General features: G+C 43.8%; 1 protein-coding gene and 1 pseudogene across 1 annotated transcript; one reads left to right on the forward strand and one right to left on the reverse strand.

Moving 5' to 3' along the window:
- The first annotated feature begins 5,614 nt into the window (after window positions 1-5,614).
- Window positions 5,615-13,481, forward strand: rnf214 (ring finger protein 214). The gene is made up of 15 exons (XM_055870623.1): window positions 5,615-5,949; window positions 6,084-6,249; window positions 6,340-6,399; window positions 6,589-6,729; window positions 6,851-6,984; window positions 7,132-7,200; window positions 7,337-7,433; window positions 7,596-7,684; window positions 7,792-7,879; window positions 7,985-8,080; window positions 8,185-8,516; window positions 8,657-8,774; window positions 8,874-9,044; window positions 9,152-9,253; window positions 9,496-13,481. The coding sequence occupies exons 1-15, from the start codon at window positions 5,912-5,914 to the stop codon at window positions 9,556-9,558; spliced, it is 1,764 nt and encodes a 587-aa protein (XP_055726598.1). The 5' UTR covers window positions 5,615-5,911; the 3' UTR covers window positions 9,559-13,481.
- A 1,530-nt stretch (window positions 13,482-15,011) lies between these two features.
- On the reverse strand, window positions 15,012-15,965 carry LOC129816328 (apolipoprotein A-I-like; annotated as a pseudogene).
- Window positions 15,966-16,287: the final 322 nt, after the last annotated feature.

Genomic DNA, 16,287 nt, shown 5'->3' on the forward strand with positions numbered 1-16,287 from the left:
ACACTGATACAGAAGTCATTTTGAACATTCAGCAGATATAGGAGTAAGTAATGCTCAACAATTTTCATTATGAATCTTTCCTTTAAACTTACCCATGAGTCGCCGTCATCGCCGAAATAAGAATGTTGATCATCTTTAGTCTAGTGCAGTCAGTCAGGCTTTTAGTTTTGGAGTGTATTCCTTGATGACAACCTCTCCACCAGGCCTTTTCTTCAGTATGCTCTCTATTAGCTGTAAAAAAAAACAGCAGTGAAAAATCCATTTGATGCCACTTAAATTGAAGAATGAATTACAAACGTAAATGTTTTGCTTCGTCATATCTTTGACGCTTTCGTGAGGGGCTTCCATCCTCGCTCAATATGATTGTATCAACTGACTCATGGTCTGAACCACCCATCACATAACTGGCAGAGACAGGACTCATCAGGGAAGATTCTTAAATACACAAAGATGACAATACAGGCATGTCAAATGTATGGTTATATTGAAAGTGATGCCACAAGTAACCAAAACTTGAAAACCAGCACATACCTTTAGCATCATTGGTCAGCGTGAGCTTGAAAACACAAGGTCTGGTCGTGTCACCACCTCCTCAAACACATCCCCGTCAACTTCAGTTCCAGACCCTTCACACAGCTTTGCCTCTGACAAACTAGTAAGTGGGATCTCAAATTTCAGGAAAGCCATAACAAACATTAAAACAACCTACAATTATAATTGCAATCATAATGGTAAGAGTAATCAGACTGACTGGTATGAAAACAATACATTTATTTCCAATCACAAATTAAAAATATACCTCCCATCAAAAGATTCAAGTGTCAGGTCAATGATCTTCACATATTTTTGTTCACCATTGAATATCACCCTTATCAGCATGACTAGGTCTGAAAGCAGTTAATGGTACGAGATAAGGCCAACATGGATGAAAAAGCATTACATTTGTATTTCAATCATGACACATTATATAAGGATGACTACAAACATTTTCACCAATACTCCTGCAATGCTAATTTCTAAGTATATTATGAAAATATTGGATCATGACCACAACTTGTCTGATATTACTTGAAGCAGGTCCCAAACTACAGCAAACAGACTATTCAACTCACATTCACTGTCCCGAAATATTGACGGCCTAATTAGTCAGTAAAATACACTCAGAATTCCAGCTAGTCACTATATTATGTTGTCATGTTCTAGGAGCAGTCTTAAAAGCCCGCCAAAATCAAATGGTGATAAAGGGAGTGGGAAACACAGTTAGCTAGACTAGCTAGCTGCCGATGCAATGGCTACAATATGTATCTATAAGCATCACCCACAAGTCAAAAATGAAGTTATAATGTGGCTAAATAAACAACTCACCTTAAATCAGATTAGCCATCAATATATAGTAAGCAGCTGAAATAAATTACAACAAACTAGCATGAGGCTAAAAAAGCTTGGTGCTGAAATGAGACACTCGCCCATGGAATTACCATGTGGAGCAGACTAACTGCACAGGACAGGGGTGAGCTAGTTAGCTAACATGCTAGCTTTCTAGCAAGGACTTGCAAAAAGTGAAACGCAAGTAACTTATAAGGGATTTGCCTCAATTCAAATCTGGTATCAGGACAAAATGTGATTCAGAGTCACCGAATATACTTTTAAGTATTTTTATTAAACTCAAGCGATAAATGGTAAATGCATTTTTCGTATATACGGGTTCACTGTAACACCTCGCAGGGTAGAACAGATATCGGGCAGGAGGTAAGTAAACAGCTGTGCTTATACTGTGATAGACGTAGTTCCAACCCATCTGTTGGCCTATCACAGTAGAGGCTGAGCGTGGTTTAAACTTGCTCAGCCTATCTCCGGCGCTCAGGCTGGTCCCAGCCTCTTGGCGCTCCTTGGTGTCCGGCGCTGTTGCTGTGTAGATTACACTTCCACACCCTAGAGACTGGGGCCAGACAGTTCTGTAACATTGTTTGAGCTATTTGCACCTGCATAGATAGCATACTGTTCTCGCTCAAGGTTAACCACAGCTTCTCAGCACACTTATCTGGGGCAACATGTTACTTCCAGCACACACACAGGAACCCAGACCAACAGTTGCTAATATTCAATCACGTGTTATAGTATTGGGTTATAGTGCAATAAACACAGATCCTCACAAACTCTAACATTAGCTGCACACACACACAAAAGGTCCACGACAATCTTCTCTCTTCAGGGTGTTTATTGTATTTAAGCAATAAGGCCCAAGGGGGTGTGGTATAGGGCCAATATACCAGGGCTAAGGGCTGTTCTTAAGCACGAAGCAACGCGGAGTGCCTGGATACAGCCCTTAGCAGTGATATATTGACCATATATCACAAACCCCAGAGGTGCCTTATTGCTATTATAAACTGGTTACCAACGTAATTACAGCAATAAAAATAAATGTTTGTCATATTTGTCAGCCAATCAGCATTCAGGGTTCGAACCACCAAGTTTATAAAACACTTTAGTTGTTGTTTATCTCCAGTACAGATCACATGTAGGTGTCCATGCCCGGGCCATACAAGAGAACTGACAAACCAACAGACAAAAAAAAAACATAATTTACAACATCATGACAATTGGAACAGCTGTCAGTCATGTAGGGATTAAAGGAGGCGGGACATACTGCTTCTGTGGCAAAACATTATTTACCAGTTGTCTGTCTGTGCAGATGGTCATTTTGGTGGTAGTAATGTGAGACTATATACAGGAAAGTATAATTACATTCACTTTTCAAAACGATGGTAGTGCGTTCAGATTTCTATCACCTAAAGCATGCGCACAAGATTTAAAAAACATGCATGAGACGCATGCATACATGCCGAGATTGTGCACGTATTTACTTGCTTCAGGTGATCGAAATCTGAACACACTACCAGCGCTTTGAAAAGTGTTAGGGCAGACCCCAATTATTCGATTTGTTGGCTGTTGGTCGACCGAGATTGTTTTATTTGCAGTACCACTAGAGATTCTGGATTCGAGTCCAGGCTCTGTCGCAACAGGCCGCGACCGGGAGACCCATGGAGCGGCACACAATTTGTCCAGCGTCGTCCGGGTTAGGGGAGGGTTTGGCAGGCAGGGATGTCCTTGTCCCATCGCGACCGGGAGACCCATGGAGCGGCACACAATTTGTCCAGCGTCGTCCGGGTTAGGGGAGGGTTTGGCAGGCAGGGATGTCCTTGTCCCATCGCGCACTAGCGACTCCTGTGGCTGGCCGGGCGCAGTGAACGCTGACACGGTCGCCAGGTGCAGTGTTTCCTCCGACACGTTGGTGCAGCTGACTTCCGGGTTAAGTAGGCATTGTGTCAAGTAGCACTGCGGCTTGGTTGGGTTGTGTTTCGGAGGACGCATTGGCTCTCGACCTTCGATATGAGTAGGCGTGTCAACTTTTGACTGGTACTGTATATTTGCGCCCATCTCAGTGAACTAATCCATTGCGGAGGCCTAGACTAAAATGTGGTCGGAGGCTCCATATGAAGGGTGTGAAGCCTCCAGAGATGTGCAGAGGACAAATCTAGCTTTGTACCACATCGCCATGTGCCTCCCAAATGTTGTAACAATGCGGAGCAGGGTTGCCAGGTTAAGCTAAAAAAAATTGCCCAATGACCATTCAAAACCCGCACAAAAGGCCTGAAAACTAGCCCAATTTTTGTCACAGCAAGAGAGGAGTTGCCGTATCTATACAATAAAGCCTTTTTCCATAACGTTATCGTGCCAATTAAGAAGGAATATCATAGTAACGACGTTTGAAGCTAAATTCGAGTTTCCTCAAAATAATAATTATTGCAAGCTATTACATGGCGCCCTTATTATACTCGCCAGAGCATTCAATTGATGTCGATTTAACTTGTTAAATAAGCAGTAAGGCTACAACAACAATAAACTGAAGTTATAGGCTTACCTACAACTGGTAAAAAGTAGTCAACGTGCGCGCTTGCTGCTCTCTTCTCGCTCACGTGAATCAGCCAATAACTAGAGCTCACAACACAACACAACACAACATACATACATACATACATACATACATACATACATACATACCCTTTCCGGCCCTCCCCACCACTCACACCCTCAATTTCAATTCAATTTAAGGGGCTTTATTGGCATGGGAAACATATGTTTACATTGCCAAAGCAAGTGAAATAGATAATAAACAAAAGTGAAATAAACAATGATACATTTACAGTAAACATTACACTTGCAAAAGTTCCAAAATAATAAATACATTTCAAATCTCATATTATGTCTATATACAGTGTTGTAATGATGTGCAAATAGTAGTATGAAAGGGGAAAAGTACAAAAGGGAAATAAATAAACACAAATGTTGGTTGTATTTACAATGGTGGTTGTTCTTCACTTGTTGCCCTTTTCTTTTAGCAACAGGTCACAAATCTTTCTGCTGTGATTGCACACTGGTATTTCACACAATAGATATGCGAGTTTATCAAAATTGGATTTGTTTTCAAATTCTTTCTGGGTCTGTGTAATCTGAGGGAAATATGTATCTAATATGGTCATATGTAACGGATGTGAAATGGCTAGCTAGTTAGCGGGTACGCGCTAATAGCGTTTCAATCAGTTACGTCACTTGCTCTGAGACTTTAAGTAGGGTTGCCCCTTGCTCTGCAAGGGCCGCGGCTTTTGTGGAGCGATGGGTAACGACGCTTCGTGGGTGTCAGTTGTTGATGTGTGCAGAGGGTCCCTGGTTCGCGCCCGTGTCGGGGCGAGGGGACGGTTTAAAGTTATACTGTTACACATACATTTGGCAGGAGGTTAGGAAGTCCCCCCCACTTTGTTTTTACACTGCTGCTACTCACTGTTTATTATCTATGCATAGTCACTTTACACATTACCTTGACTAACCTGTACCCCTGCACATTGACTCGGTACCGGTATCCCCTGTATATAGCCTCGTTATTGTTATGTACATTTATTGTGTTACCTTTTGATTGATTGGATTTTTTAAACTTTTGTTTATTTAAAAAATATTTTATTAACTCTATTTCTTGAACTATATTGTTAGTTAAGGGCTTGTAAGTAAGCATTTCATGGTAAGGTCTACAGTACACCTGTTGTATTCGGCGCATGTAACAAATACAATTTGATTTGCCTTCGGTGGCCTTTCTCAATAGTCAAAGATTTCCTTAATTTTGGGTCAGTCCACAGTGGTCAGGTATTCTGCCACTGTTTACTCTCTGTTTAGGGCCAAATAGCTCTGTTTTTTTGTAAATTCTTTCCAATGTCTCAAGTAATCTTATCTTTTTGTTTTCTCATGATTTGGTTGGGTCAAATTGGGTTGCTGTCCTGGGGCTCTTTTTTGTGTTTGTGAACAGAGCCCAGGACCAGCTTGCTTAGGGGGCTCTTCTCCAGGTTTATTTCTCTGTGGGTGATGGCTTTGTTAGGGAAGGTTTGGGAATTGCTTCCCTTAAGGTGGTTGTAGAATTTAACGGCTCTTTTCTGGATTTTGATAATTAGCGGGGATCGGCCTAATTCTTCTCTGCATGCATTATTTTGTGTTTTACGTGAAATGTATATATATTTTTTAAGAGAAATGTCTTGGCGGCTGCGGTGCAACTTAGAAATAGTCCAAAAACCCGCGACCAATAGATTTTAACCCGCGACATTGTTTTCAGTGTTGTCCAATGACAGGAAAAAACGCGAACATGGCAACACTGCTGCGCGAGTTTACCCGGAAGTGTATGTCAGCAAACGTGTAATGTTTATAATTTTCTAACGTGGTTTGTCGATGAGGTATCACACAACTCAACGTCTTCATTTTCCGTTTTTGATTACTAATAATGCACCTTGTAAATTAAGCTACAGTTTCCCAACACGTTTACCGCTGTTTAGTTTCAATTTATAGTCATAGAAACTAGCTAACTAACGTTATGGACTGGGGATTGGCGCTCGAGGAGGACATGGCGCGGTAAGTCCGGTGACTGTTATCTTGGGAGCTTTTGTTTGTTATGTGGGTTGGGTGATTACACGCTGTTATATCAGCTGAGTACGCCTACCTAACGAATTATTTATCCTAGCAAAAAACAATTCTGTCCCCCCCAGCGAAACCTCCGCCACGGGAAACCCTGAGCAGCAATACAACCCCTGGTCCAACCAGTCCAACCCATGGTCAGATCCAGGCTGCACCTCGGGATCTATAGGGGAGCTGGAAAATCTGGCCCCAGGGGATGGACACCATGGCACTCACTCGAAGAAGCAAGGCGTCCAGGTAGAATGAGTTTGTATAGGACAGCAGTAATTTCCCAAACAATTGTGGGCATGTGACAGAAAGTCATCGTATGTGTTGTGTCTCTTGCAGACAGATGCCTGGACAGCAGACAAAGATGTTAACACAGATCAGGATTGGGAGTCACTGATGGTAATGTGTTCATTCTGGGGGCATGACTGGGGTATGGTGAATCAGTGTGGTAACTCACACACAACATATATATCTGTACATGTGCATGACACAAGTTAACAACCTCTTTCATACTTATTCTGTGGTTACATTTTCCCCTATCTTTCTCCAACATTTCCTCCTTCCCTTCCTATTTTTCCCTCTCTCTAGCGGTCAGTGGATGAGTACAGCACTCACCTTGCCCTGCAATATGAGGAGCTGATGAAGCAGCAGCAGGAGGAGGAGGCTGATCATGGCAACCTCGTAGACAGCCTGGTTCAGAAGAAAGATGAGGGGATCCACCAGCAGCAGGTCTGTGTTCAAACACACATCTCTGTGCTGTAGGCTACGTACAGGCCTACTTGTGTCTTTTCATCAGCTTGAGATGTTGTACATCTTTGGACTAATTAACTGCGAGTGACAATATTTTCAGGTGCTGCTGGACAAAATTGAGTCTCTGCGTGTGAAGCTTCAGCTGAACTGCTGCAAGACCACCCGCAAGAACTTTGCAGTCAAGAAGCAAGACCTCAGTGCGGAGAAAATCAAAATGGAGGAGGAGAGGAACAGGTAGAGATATTGAGAAGAAGGGGGAAAAGGAAAAATTGGGGAAAGCCCTTTGAGGTGTGGGACAGACGGTAGGCTAGGTGGTGGCCACCAACAGAACTGTGACAAGATGTCATGTCAGCCATGTTCCTCTGTCTGTCCCTCTACCAGACTGTCTCAGGAGCTGAAGGAGACCACCAGGAAGCTGGCTTTGCTGATAGAGGAGCAGAACCAGGAAAAGTAAGACTACTGAGCCACACTCCTACACTTCATATAACCTAACCATAGACAACATATCATATACATTATCATGCTACACAACACATCTTGTCCACAATATAATGCTATACAACACACCAACTGTGCTCATCTATAGACTTATGTGGGAGCGGGAGCTAGCAGACTTGAACACTGAGATGGAGCGGCTACAGAAAGAGTCAGAGGAGGCCACCCAGACAGCTCTACGGGATGAGGCCAGTTTCTGTCCATATTTATCATCTCTACATCAGTCAACCATCACAACCCTATGACACTGAATGTTCACTCTGATTCACCTATCCACATGTTGCCATGGAGTTTGATTTGAAGACAATCAGGGATTAACCCTGATTTGTATTCTGATTTATGTTCAACAGATTGCAGCTCTGGAAATGCAGAGAGATGTGACCATGTCTGAGGTGGATGACTGGCTGAAAGAGGCTGACCAATACATAAACACACTTAGGTACTATACTGAGCATGACTCTATGACTGAAGCTGGATGTAGCCTACATATTGTAGCTTCTCCCATAAAGGCTGTGCTTCAGTGATTGGTGTTTCCTCTGTCTGCAGATTTGACCCCTCTCAGCAGCACATGCAACAAAGGCTGGAGTGGGAGAACAATGTGGCTGTTGTTCACAGCAGTTTGGCGGGACTGCAGGTGAGGGACAAGAGGGATGGTAGACCACTGCCTCTCACTGGATAAATGTAGGCTTTATGAACATGACTATTTTGAACATGACTTGTCTCTCTTTCTCTCGCTCAGAATCAGTTCAAGGAGCACCTTCACCTGCTGCAAAAGGGCCAACCGATGGAAAGCCTCCCTGGAGTCACATTACCACACTTACCCCAAGTCCCCACGGTCTGTGTGTGATACATGTGTGTAGTTGATTCTGACGAAGACAGTCGATGCCAGTGATTAATGTGGATACTGTATCTGTTGTTAATGGAACCATTCCTCTGCAGGTGGACTTGGTGATGAGTCCGATGATGTACGCTCCACCCCTCCCCCCCTTTCAACATTTCCAGATGGGCCCTCCTAACGCTGTGGGGATGCCCTTCCAACCCCAGCAGCACCACCCAGCTGCCTTCATAGCCCCAGCCAGATTAACTCCCCCACCTGTCCCCTCCTCTACTCCCCCTACCTCTGCTCTACCGCTCCACCCAGCCACCCCACCTGTTTCCCTGTCCACCACCGTGGCCTCCGCCCAGCCCCTGCCTTTCAGTAACCCTCCTGCTGCTGGCAAACTGGACAACCTGCTGAAGAGATTGGGGGACATATTTCCACAGTGCAACAGGTGAGCTCAAAGTCTGTCACTTACTCTGAATTTACTAGTCAGTAAAAGATCTTGCGGACTACAATCAATAAATATTGATTCTAGTCTCATTCTTTCCATTTACCTCCCTCTTTCTATTTTCCGTCCCTCTCTCTCTCCAGAACTCAACTCATGTCAGTGCTGCAGCAGATTAAGAATTCCCGTGGCACCATGGCTGGCATGTCTATGGACGAGGTCACACAGCAGGTGGCACAGAGACTGGCACAGAGTGAGAAACCGGTAAAACAATCACACAAACTCACACTGAGACACATACACAATAAGTGTGCACACACACCAACACAGTCTAAATCTTAATCTAACCTTTATCTTCCACAGGCTCCAGGGCCCATCAGGCCTCTTTCTGCTGCCAGGGGCGTTCCTGGTCTTCCAGGCCCAATCCAGCGCCCTCCAGGCCCAATCCAGAGGCCTCCTGGCCCCATTCAGAGACCCACAAATCCCCCTCAGAGACCTGCAGTAACTCAAGTCTTCCAGACAAGGCACCCACAGGTACAAACCACTACCAACCCGCAGAAGGCACAATTGAGAATTTTAGGCTTGGGTGACAATGTACATAATTCATGTATTTCTGAGGTGCTGCTTCTTTCTCTCTCCAGCCTGTGGCTCCCAGTAATCGTAAGCTGTGCTTGATGTGCCAGAACCACGTGGAAGCAGACAGCCAGCACCCCATGAGCTGCGCCCACACTGTTCATAAGGATGTAAGTCCTACACTGAATTAAAAACGTATAGATTACTGAAAACTGTATGGCTCAGTTGGTAGAGCATAGCGCTTACAACGCCAGGACTGTGAGTTAAATTCTCCATACGTAAAATGTATGCACGCATGACTAAGTCGCTTTGGATAATAGCGTCTGCTAAATGGACACTATCAGATGATACTTTGCTATAACCCTAACTATGCTTTAGCTGATGTAAAGCTGATGATTTGCCTCTGTTCCAGTGCATCAGTGTATGGCTACAGTCCAGCAAGAACAACACCTGCCCCTTCTGCCCAGCCAAGTGAAAGGAGTAGCAAAAAAGACCGAAAGGAGAAGACATGAAGGGAAAAAGGAGTTGAACACTGATAGTGTTTTGTTCAGCGTCACAGAACGGAAGAAGGAGATGGTGGAATAAGATTCACATCAACTAAAAACAGAGCAGACATGGTGACGTATTACTATTCACCTACAGTGCATTCAGACAGTATTCAGATCCCTTGACTTTTTCAACATTTTGTTACGTTACAGCCTTATGCTAAAATAGACTAAATTAAACAAGTTTCCTCATCAATTGACACACACCATGATGACAAAGGGAAAACAGGTTATTTAAGTATTCAGACCCTTTGCTATTATGAGACTTGAAATTGAGCTCAGGTGCATCCTGTTTCCATTGATCATCCTTAAAATGTTTCTACAACTTGATTGAAGTCCACCTGTGGTAAATTCAATTGATAGGAAATGATTTGGAAAGGCACACAACTGTCTATACAAGGTCCCACAGTTGACAGTGCATGTCAGTGCAAAAACCAAGCCGTGAGGTCGAAGGAATTGTCCGTAGAGCTCCGAGACAGGATTGTGTTGAGGCACAGACCTGGGGAAGGGTACCAAAAAATATGCAGCATTGAAGGTCCCCAAGAACACAGTGGCCTTCATCATTCTTAAATAGAAGAAGTTTGGAACCACCAAGACTCTTCCTAGAGCTGGCCACCCGGCAAAACTGAGCAATCGGGAGAGGTGACTAAGAACCCGATGGTCACTGTGAAAGAGCTTCAGATTTGGGAGAACCTTCCAGAAGGACAACCATCTCTGCAGCACTCCACCAATTAGGCCTTTATGGTAAAGTGGCCAGACGGAAGCCACTACTCAGTAAAAGGCACATGACACCCCGCTTGGAGTTTGACAAAAGGCACCTAAAGGACTCTGACCATGAGAAACAAGATTCTCAGGTCTAATGAAACCAAGACTGATCTTTTTGGCCTGAATACCAAGCGTCACCTCTGGAGGAAACCTGGCAACATCCCTACGGGGAAGCATGGCAGAGACTGGGAGACTAGTCAGGATCGAGGGAACGATGAACGGTGCAAAGTACAGAGAGATCCTTGATGAAAACCTGCTCCTGAGCGCTCAGGACCTCAGACTGGGGTGAAGGTTCACCTTCCAACAGGACAATGACCCTAAGCACACAGCCAAGACAACGCAGGAGTGACTACGGGACAAGTCTCTGAATGTCCTTGAGGGGCCCAGCCAGAGCCCAGACTTGAACCCAATTGAACATCTCTGGAGAGACCTGAAAATAGCTGTGCAGCGACACTCCCCATACAACCTGACAGAGCTTGAAAGAAGAATGGGAGAAACGCCCAAAACACAGGTGTGCCAAGAAGCTTCATACCAAGAAGACTTGAGGCTGTAATCTCTGCCAAAGGTGCTTCAACAAAGTACTGAGTAAAGGGTCTGAATACATATGTAAATGTAATATTTCAGTTTATTTTAATATTTTTGCACAAAAATAATCAAATCAATTTGCTTTTGCTTTGTCATTGTGGGGTAGTGTGTAGATTGATGAGGAGAAAACAATAATTTGATCAATTTTAGAATAAGGTTGTAATGTAACAAAATGTTGAAAAAGTCAAGGGGTCTGACCTTTCTGAGGTGACACAATAAACAGAAGTCTTTCATATTATGCATCCCTATATTGATACAGCTAACTAAATATTTGAATACCTTTTTAAAGGCTGACCAAAAGTACATCTGTTGTTAACTGCAATGATAATCTGGCACCATAACTTATTTTTTGTTTTCACATTACTGTTGTGTGTTAACCCATAAGGATATCATGTTTGTTATGTATGCCTTTTTATTTATTGTAAAATATACTTCTCATACCCTTTGACATAATTATAACAACTTTGTTATTTTGTAAGTATGTTATTTCTAACTTCCATGCATTTGGTATGTTTGTTTCTAATTTTCATGATTCTATGTTGAACATTTTATCATTTCTATGGCAAAAAAATATATACTAGTGTTATGTTAATAAGTGCCTTATTAAAAGTCACACTGAAGTATGACTAATTGAACTTAAAACTGCCCAATTTGAATGAGCAGAATGTTGAAATACTTACAGTTGAAGTTGGAAGTTTACATACACCTTAGCCAAATACATTTAAACTCAGTTTTTCACAATTCCTGACATTTAATCCTAGTAAAAATTCCCTGTCTTATGTCAGTTAAGATCACCACTTTATTTTAATGTGAAATGTCAGAATAATAGAGTGATTTATTTCAGCTTTTATTTCTTTCATCACATTCCCAGTGGGTCAGAAGTTTACACTCCAATTAGTATTTGGTAGCATTGCCTTTAAATTGTTTAATTTGGGTCAAATGTTTCGGTTAGCCTTCCACAAGCTTCCCACAATGAGTTAGGGGAATTTTGGCCCATTCCCCCTGACAGAGCTGGTGTAACTGAGTCAGGTCTGTAGGCCTCCTTGCTCACACACACTTTTTCAGTTCTGCCCACAAATTTTCTTTCGAACTGAGGTCAGGGCTTTGTGATGGCAACTCCAATACCTTGACTTTGTTGTCCTTAAGCCGTTTTGCCACAACTTTGGAAGTATGCTTGGGGTCATTGTCCATTTGGAAGACCCATTTACGACCAAGCGTTAACTTCCTGACTGATGTCTTGAGATGTTGCTTCAATATATCCACATAATTTTCCTGCATCATGATGCCATCTATTTTGTGAAGTGCACCAGCCCCTCCTGCAGCAAAGCAACCCCACAACATGATGCTGGCACCCCCGTGCTTCACGGTTGGGATGGTGTTCTTTGTTTACAAGCATCCCCCTTTTTCCTCCAAACATAACGATGGTCATTATGGCCAAACAGTTCTATTTTTGTTTCATCTGACCAGAGGACATTTCTCCAAAAAGTATGATCTTTGTCCCCATATGCAGTTGCAAACCGTAGTCTGGATTTTTTTATGGCGGTTTTGGAGCAGTGGCTTCTTCCTTGCTGAGCGGCCTTTCAGGTAATGTCGATATAGGACTCGTTTTACTGTGGATATAAATACTTTTGTACCTGTTTCCTCCAGCATCTTCACATGGTCCTTTGCGGTTGTTCTGGGATTGATTTGCACTTTTCGCACCAAAGTACGTTCATCTCTAGGAGACAGAATGCGTCTCCTTCCTGAGCGGTATGACAGCTGTGTGGTCCCATGGTGTTTATACTTGCGTACTATTGTTTGTACAGATGAACGTGGTACCTTCAGGCGTTTGGAAATTGCTCCCAAGGATGAACCAGACTTGCGGAGGTCTACAATTTTTTTTCTGAGTTCTTGCCTGATTTCTTTTGATTTTCCAATGATGTCAAGCAAAGTGGCAGTGAGTTTGAAGGTAGGCCTTGAAATACATCCACAAGTACACCTCTAATTGACTCAAATTATGTCAATTAGCCTGTCAGAAGCTTCAAAAGCCATGACATAATTTTCTGGAATTTTCCAAGATGTTTAAAAGCACAGTCAATTTAGTGTATGTAAACTTCTGACCCACTGGAATTGTGATACAGTGAATTATAAGTGAAATCTGTCTGTAAACAGTTGTTGGAAAAATGACTTGTGTCATGCACAAAGTAGATGTCCTAACTGACTTGCCAAAACTATAGTTTAACAAGAAACTTGTGGAGTGGTTGAAAAACGAGTTTTAATGACTCCAACCTAAGTGTATGTAAACTTCTGACTTCAACTGTATGGAGAAGTGAGATGGCATTAACTATTTTGACTGTTGTATTAACCTGACAATAAACATGGTTAATTACCATCTGTGATAAAAGAAAACAATCACTGCAGTATTTTGGAGACCTTATGCATTTTACTGACAAGATGTCATCTCTGGAGTAGAGAGCAATATGTTAGGAACTCAGCAAAAAAATAAACATCCTCTCACTGTCAACTGTGTTTATTTTCAGCAAACTTGTGTAAATATTTGTATGAACATAATATTCAACAAGTGAGACATAAACTGAACAAGTTCCACAGACATGTGACAAACAGAAATTGAATAATGTGTCCCTGAACAAAGGGTTGTGTCAAAAGCAAAAGTAACCCATCAGTATCTGATGTGGCCACCAGCTGCATTAAGCACTGCAGTGCATCTCCTCATGGACTGCACCAGATTTGCCAGATCTTGCTGTGAGATGTTACCCCACTCTTCCACCAAGGCACCTGCAAGTTCCTGGACATTTCTGGGGGGAATGGCCCTAGCCCTCACATTCTGATCCAACAGGTCCCAGATGTGCTCAATGGGATTGAGATCCGGGCTCTTCGCTGGTCATGGCAGAACACTGACATTCCTGTCTTGCAGGAAATCACACACAGAATGAGCAGTATGGCTGGTGGCATTGTCATGCTGGAGGGTCATGTCAGGATGAGCCTGCAGGAAGGGTACCACATGAGGGAGGAGGATGTCTTCCCTGTAAAGCACAGCGTTGAGATTGCCTGCAATGACAACAAGCTCAGTCCGATGATACTGTGACACACCGCACCAGACCATGACGGACCCCCCACCTCCAAATCGATCCCGCTCCAGAGTACAGGCCTCGGTGTAACGCTCATTCCTTCTACGATAAACACGAATCAGACCATAACCCCCGGACAAAACCGTGACTCGTCAGTGAAGAGTGCTTTTTGCCAGTCCTGTCTGGTCCAGCGACAGTGGGTTTGTGCCCATAGGCAATGTTGTTGCCAGTGATGCCTGGTGAGGACCTGCCTTACAACAGGCCTACAAGCCCTCAGTCCAGCCTCTCTCACCCTATTGAGGACAGTCTGAGCACTGATGGATGAATTGTGCATTCCTGGTGTAACTCAGGCAGTTATTGTTGCCGTCCTGTACCTGTCCCGCAGGTGTGATGTTCAAATGTTCCGATCCTGTGCAGGTGTTGTTACACGTGGTCTGCCACTTCGAGGACGATCAGCTGTCCGTCCTGTCTCCCTGTAGCGCTGTCTTAGGTGTCTCACAGTATGGACATTGCAATTTATTGCCCTGGCCACATCTGCAGTCCTCGTGCCTCCTTGCAGCATGCCTAAAGCACATTCACACAGATGAGCAAGGACCCTGGGCATCTTTCTTTTGGTGTTTTTCAGAGTCAGTAGAAAGGCCTCTTTTTAGTGTCCTAAGTTTTCATAATTGTGACCTTAATTGCCTACCGTCTGTAAGCTGTTAGTGTCTTAACGACCATTCCACAGGTGCATGTTCATTAATTGTTTATGGTTCATTGAACAAGCATGGGAAACACTGTTTAAACCCTTTACAATGGAGATCTGTGAAGTTATTTGGATTTTTACGAATTATCTTTGAAAGACAGGGTCCTGTAAAAGAGACGTTTCTTCTTTTGATGAGTTTATATGAGGTGTAATCATTACTCCAAACAGTTGCAAAGCTAGCATTTCTATTGAACAGGTTCAGCAAACAGGGAAGGACCTACCTGAATCTGTCCAATAGAAATGCTACTTTTCATTTGGAGTAATGATTACACCTCAGGCACACCAAGTTTCTTTCACCAAGCAATAGCGAGCATGAAACTGAGACAGGCCACGTTCATGTGGATGGAATCACACAGTGAGGGTGGCCACTACGTGGAGACATTCACCAGTTAGTGTATCTGTGCAAGTGTCAGCCTTTCTTGTTGTAATGTGCTGTTGCGAGGAGGCTGCCAGTTAGTGTGTTACATAGTTGAGGGGAGGTGGAGTCCTAACTGACCAGGGTCACAGGTTCTTATGCCTTTATGGCCGTGAAGACGGTATCTTAGAAGTCCACGACCCTGCTCTTCAGGACCTCTAAGTAGGGCTCCAGCTTGCTTTGGAGGTCAGGAGGTCAGGGGTGTATGTGGACATCTTCTTCACCTCACAGATGGACTTCACAAGCTGCTCCTTGTACTCATCAGCGTAGGGGCGTCAGCTCCTCCATTCGCTCGGTCAGCTTGGTGCGGACATCCTCAACCATGGGGATCAGCTTGGACTTGGTCTCCTCAACCTTGGAGCGCATCTCATCAACCAGGGTCTGTAGCTTGGCCCTCAAGGTGTCCATATCCTCGCGGCGCTTGAAGACGTACTCCTGGAAGACGGGCTCCAGCTTCTCGCGGTACTCCTTAATGTGCTTCTGGAGGACCTGCTGCAGCTTCTTGGGCTCTAGCTGGGTGTGGAGGTCCTCGACATCAGCCATCACCATCTGATGCACCTGCTTGGTGGTATCAAGGAACTGGGTGCTGAAGGCATTGCCATAGGGGGCCAGGGTCTGGGAAGCAGTCTGGGCATACTCATGCAGCTTGTCGAAGCTCTTGGACAGCTTCATCCTGGGGGTACAGAGAGGTGGAGGGTAAAATGAGGGAGAGACCAGAGCAATCCATTGCTATTATGGAAAGAAGGATGAGGGGTTGTAGGGAAGAAAACATGAAGACAGAATAATCTGATAGAAGTTAACTATGAGTGGAGATATTTTTGTCTCTTACTTGTACTCGGTATATTCGGTTCTTTCCAGGTGGTCCAGGGGTCTTCACATGAGTGACGTACACCATGGCAGCAGCCTTGATGTGCTCCATCTGGGAGGGGGAATTGTTCTGCAGGGCCTTGGCCTGGGACTTAACATTCAATGTTTCACACAACCAAAAACATTTGAATCTAACACCAAACATTCATACTCAAACTTTAGAGTACAAAATGCCACTGTTCAACACAATAATAATCTTTAAATTACTTTTGAT

The sequence above is a fragment of the Salvelinus fontinalis genome, chromosome 2 (assembly GCF_029448725.1).
Source record: "Salvelinus fontinalis isolate EN_2023a chromosome 2, ASM2944872v1, whole genome shotgun sequence".
Taxonomy (NCBI): domain Eukaryota; kingdom Metazoa; phylum Chordata; class Actinopteri; order Salmoniformes; family Salmonidae; genus Salvelinus; species Salvelinus fontinalis.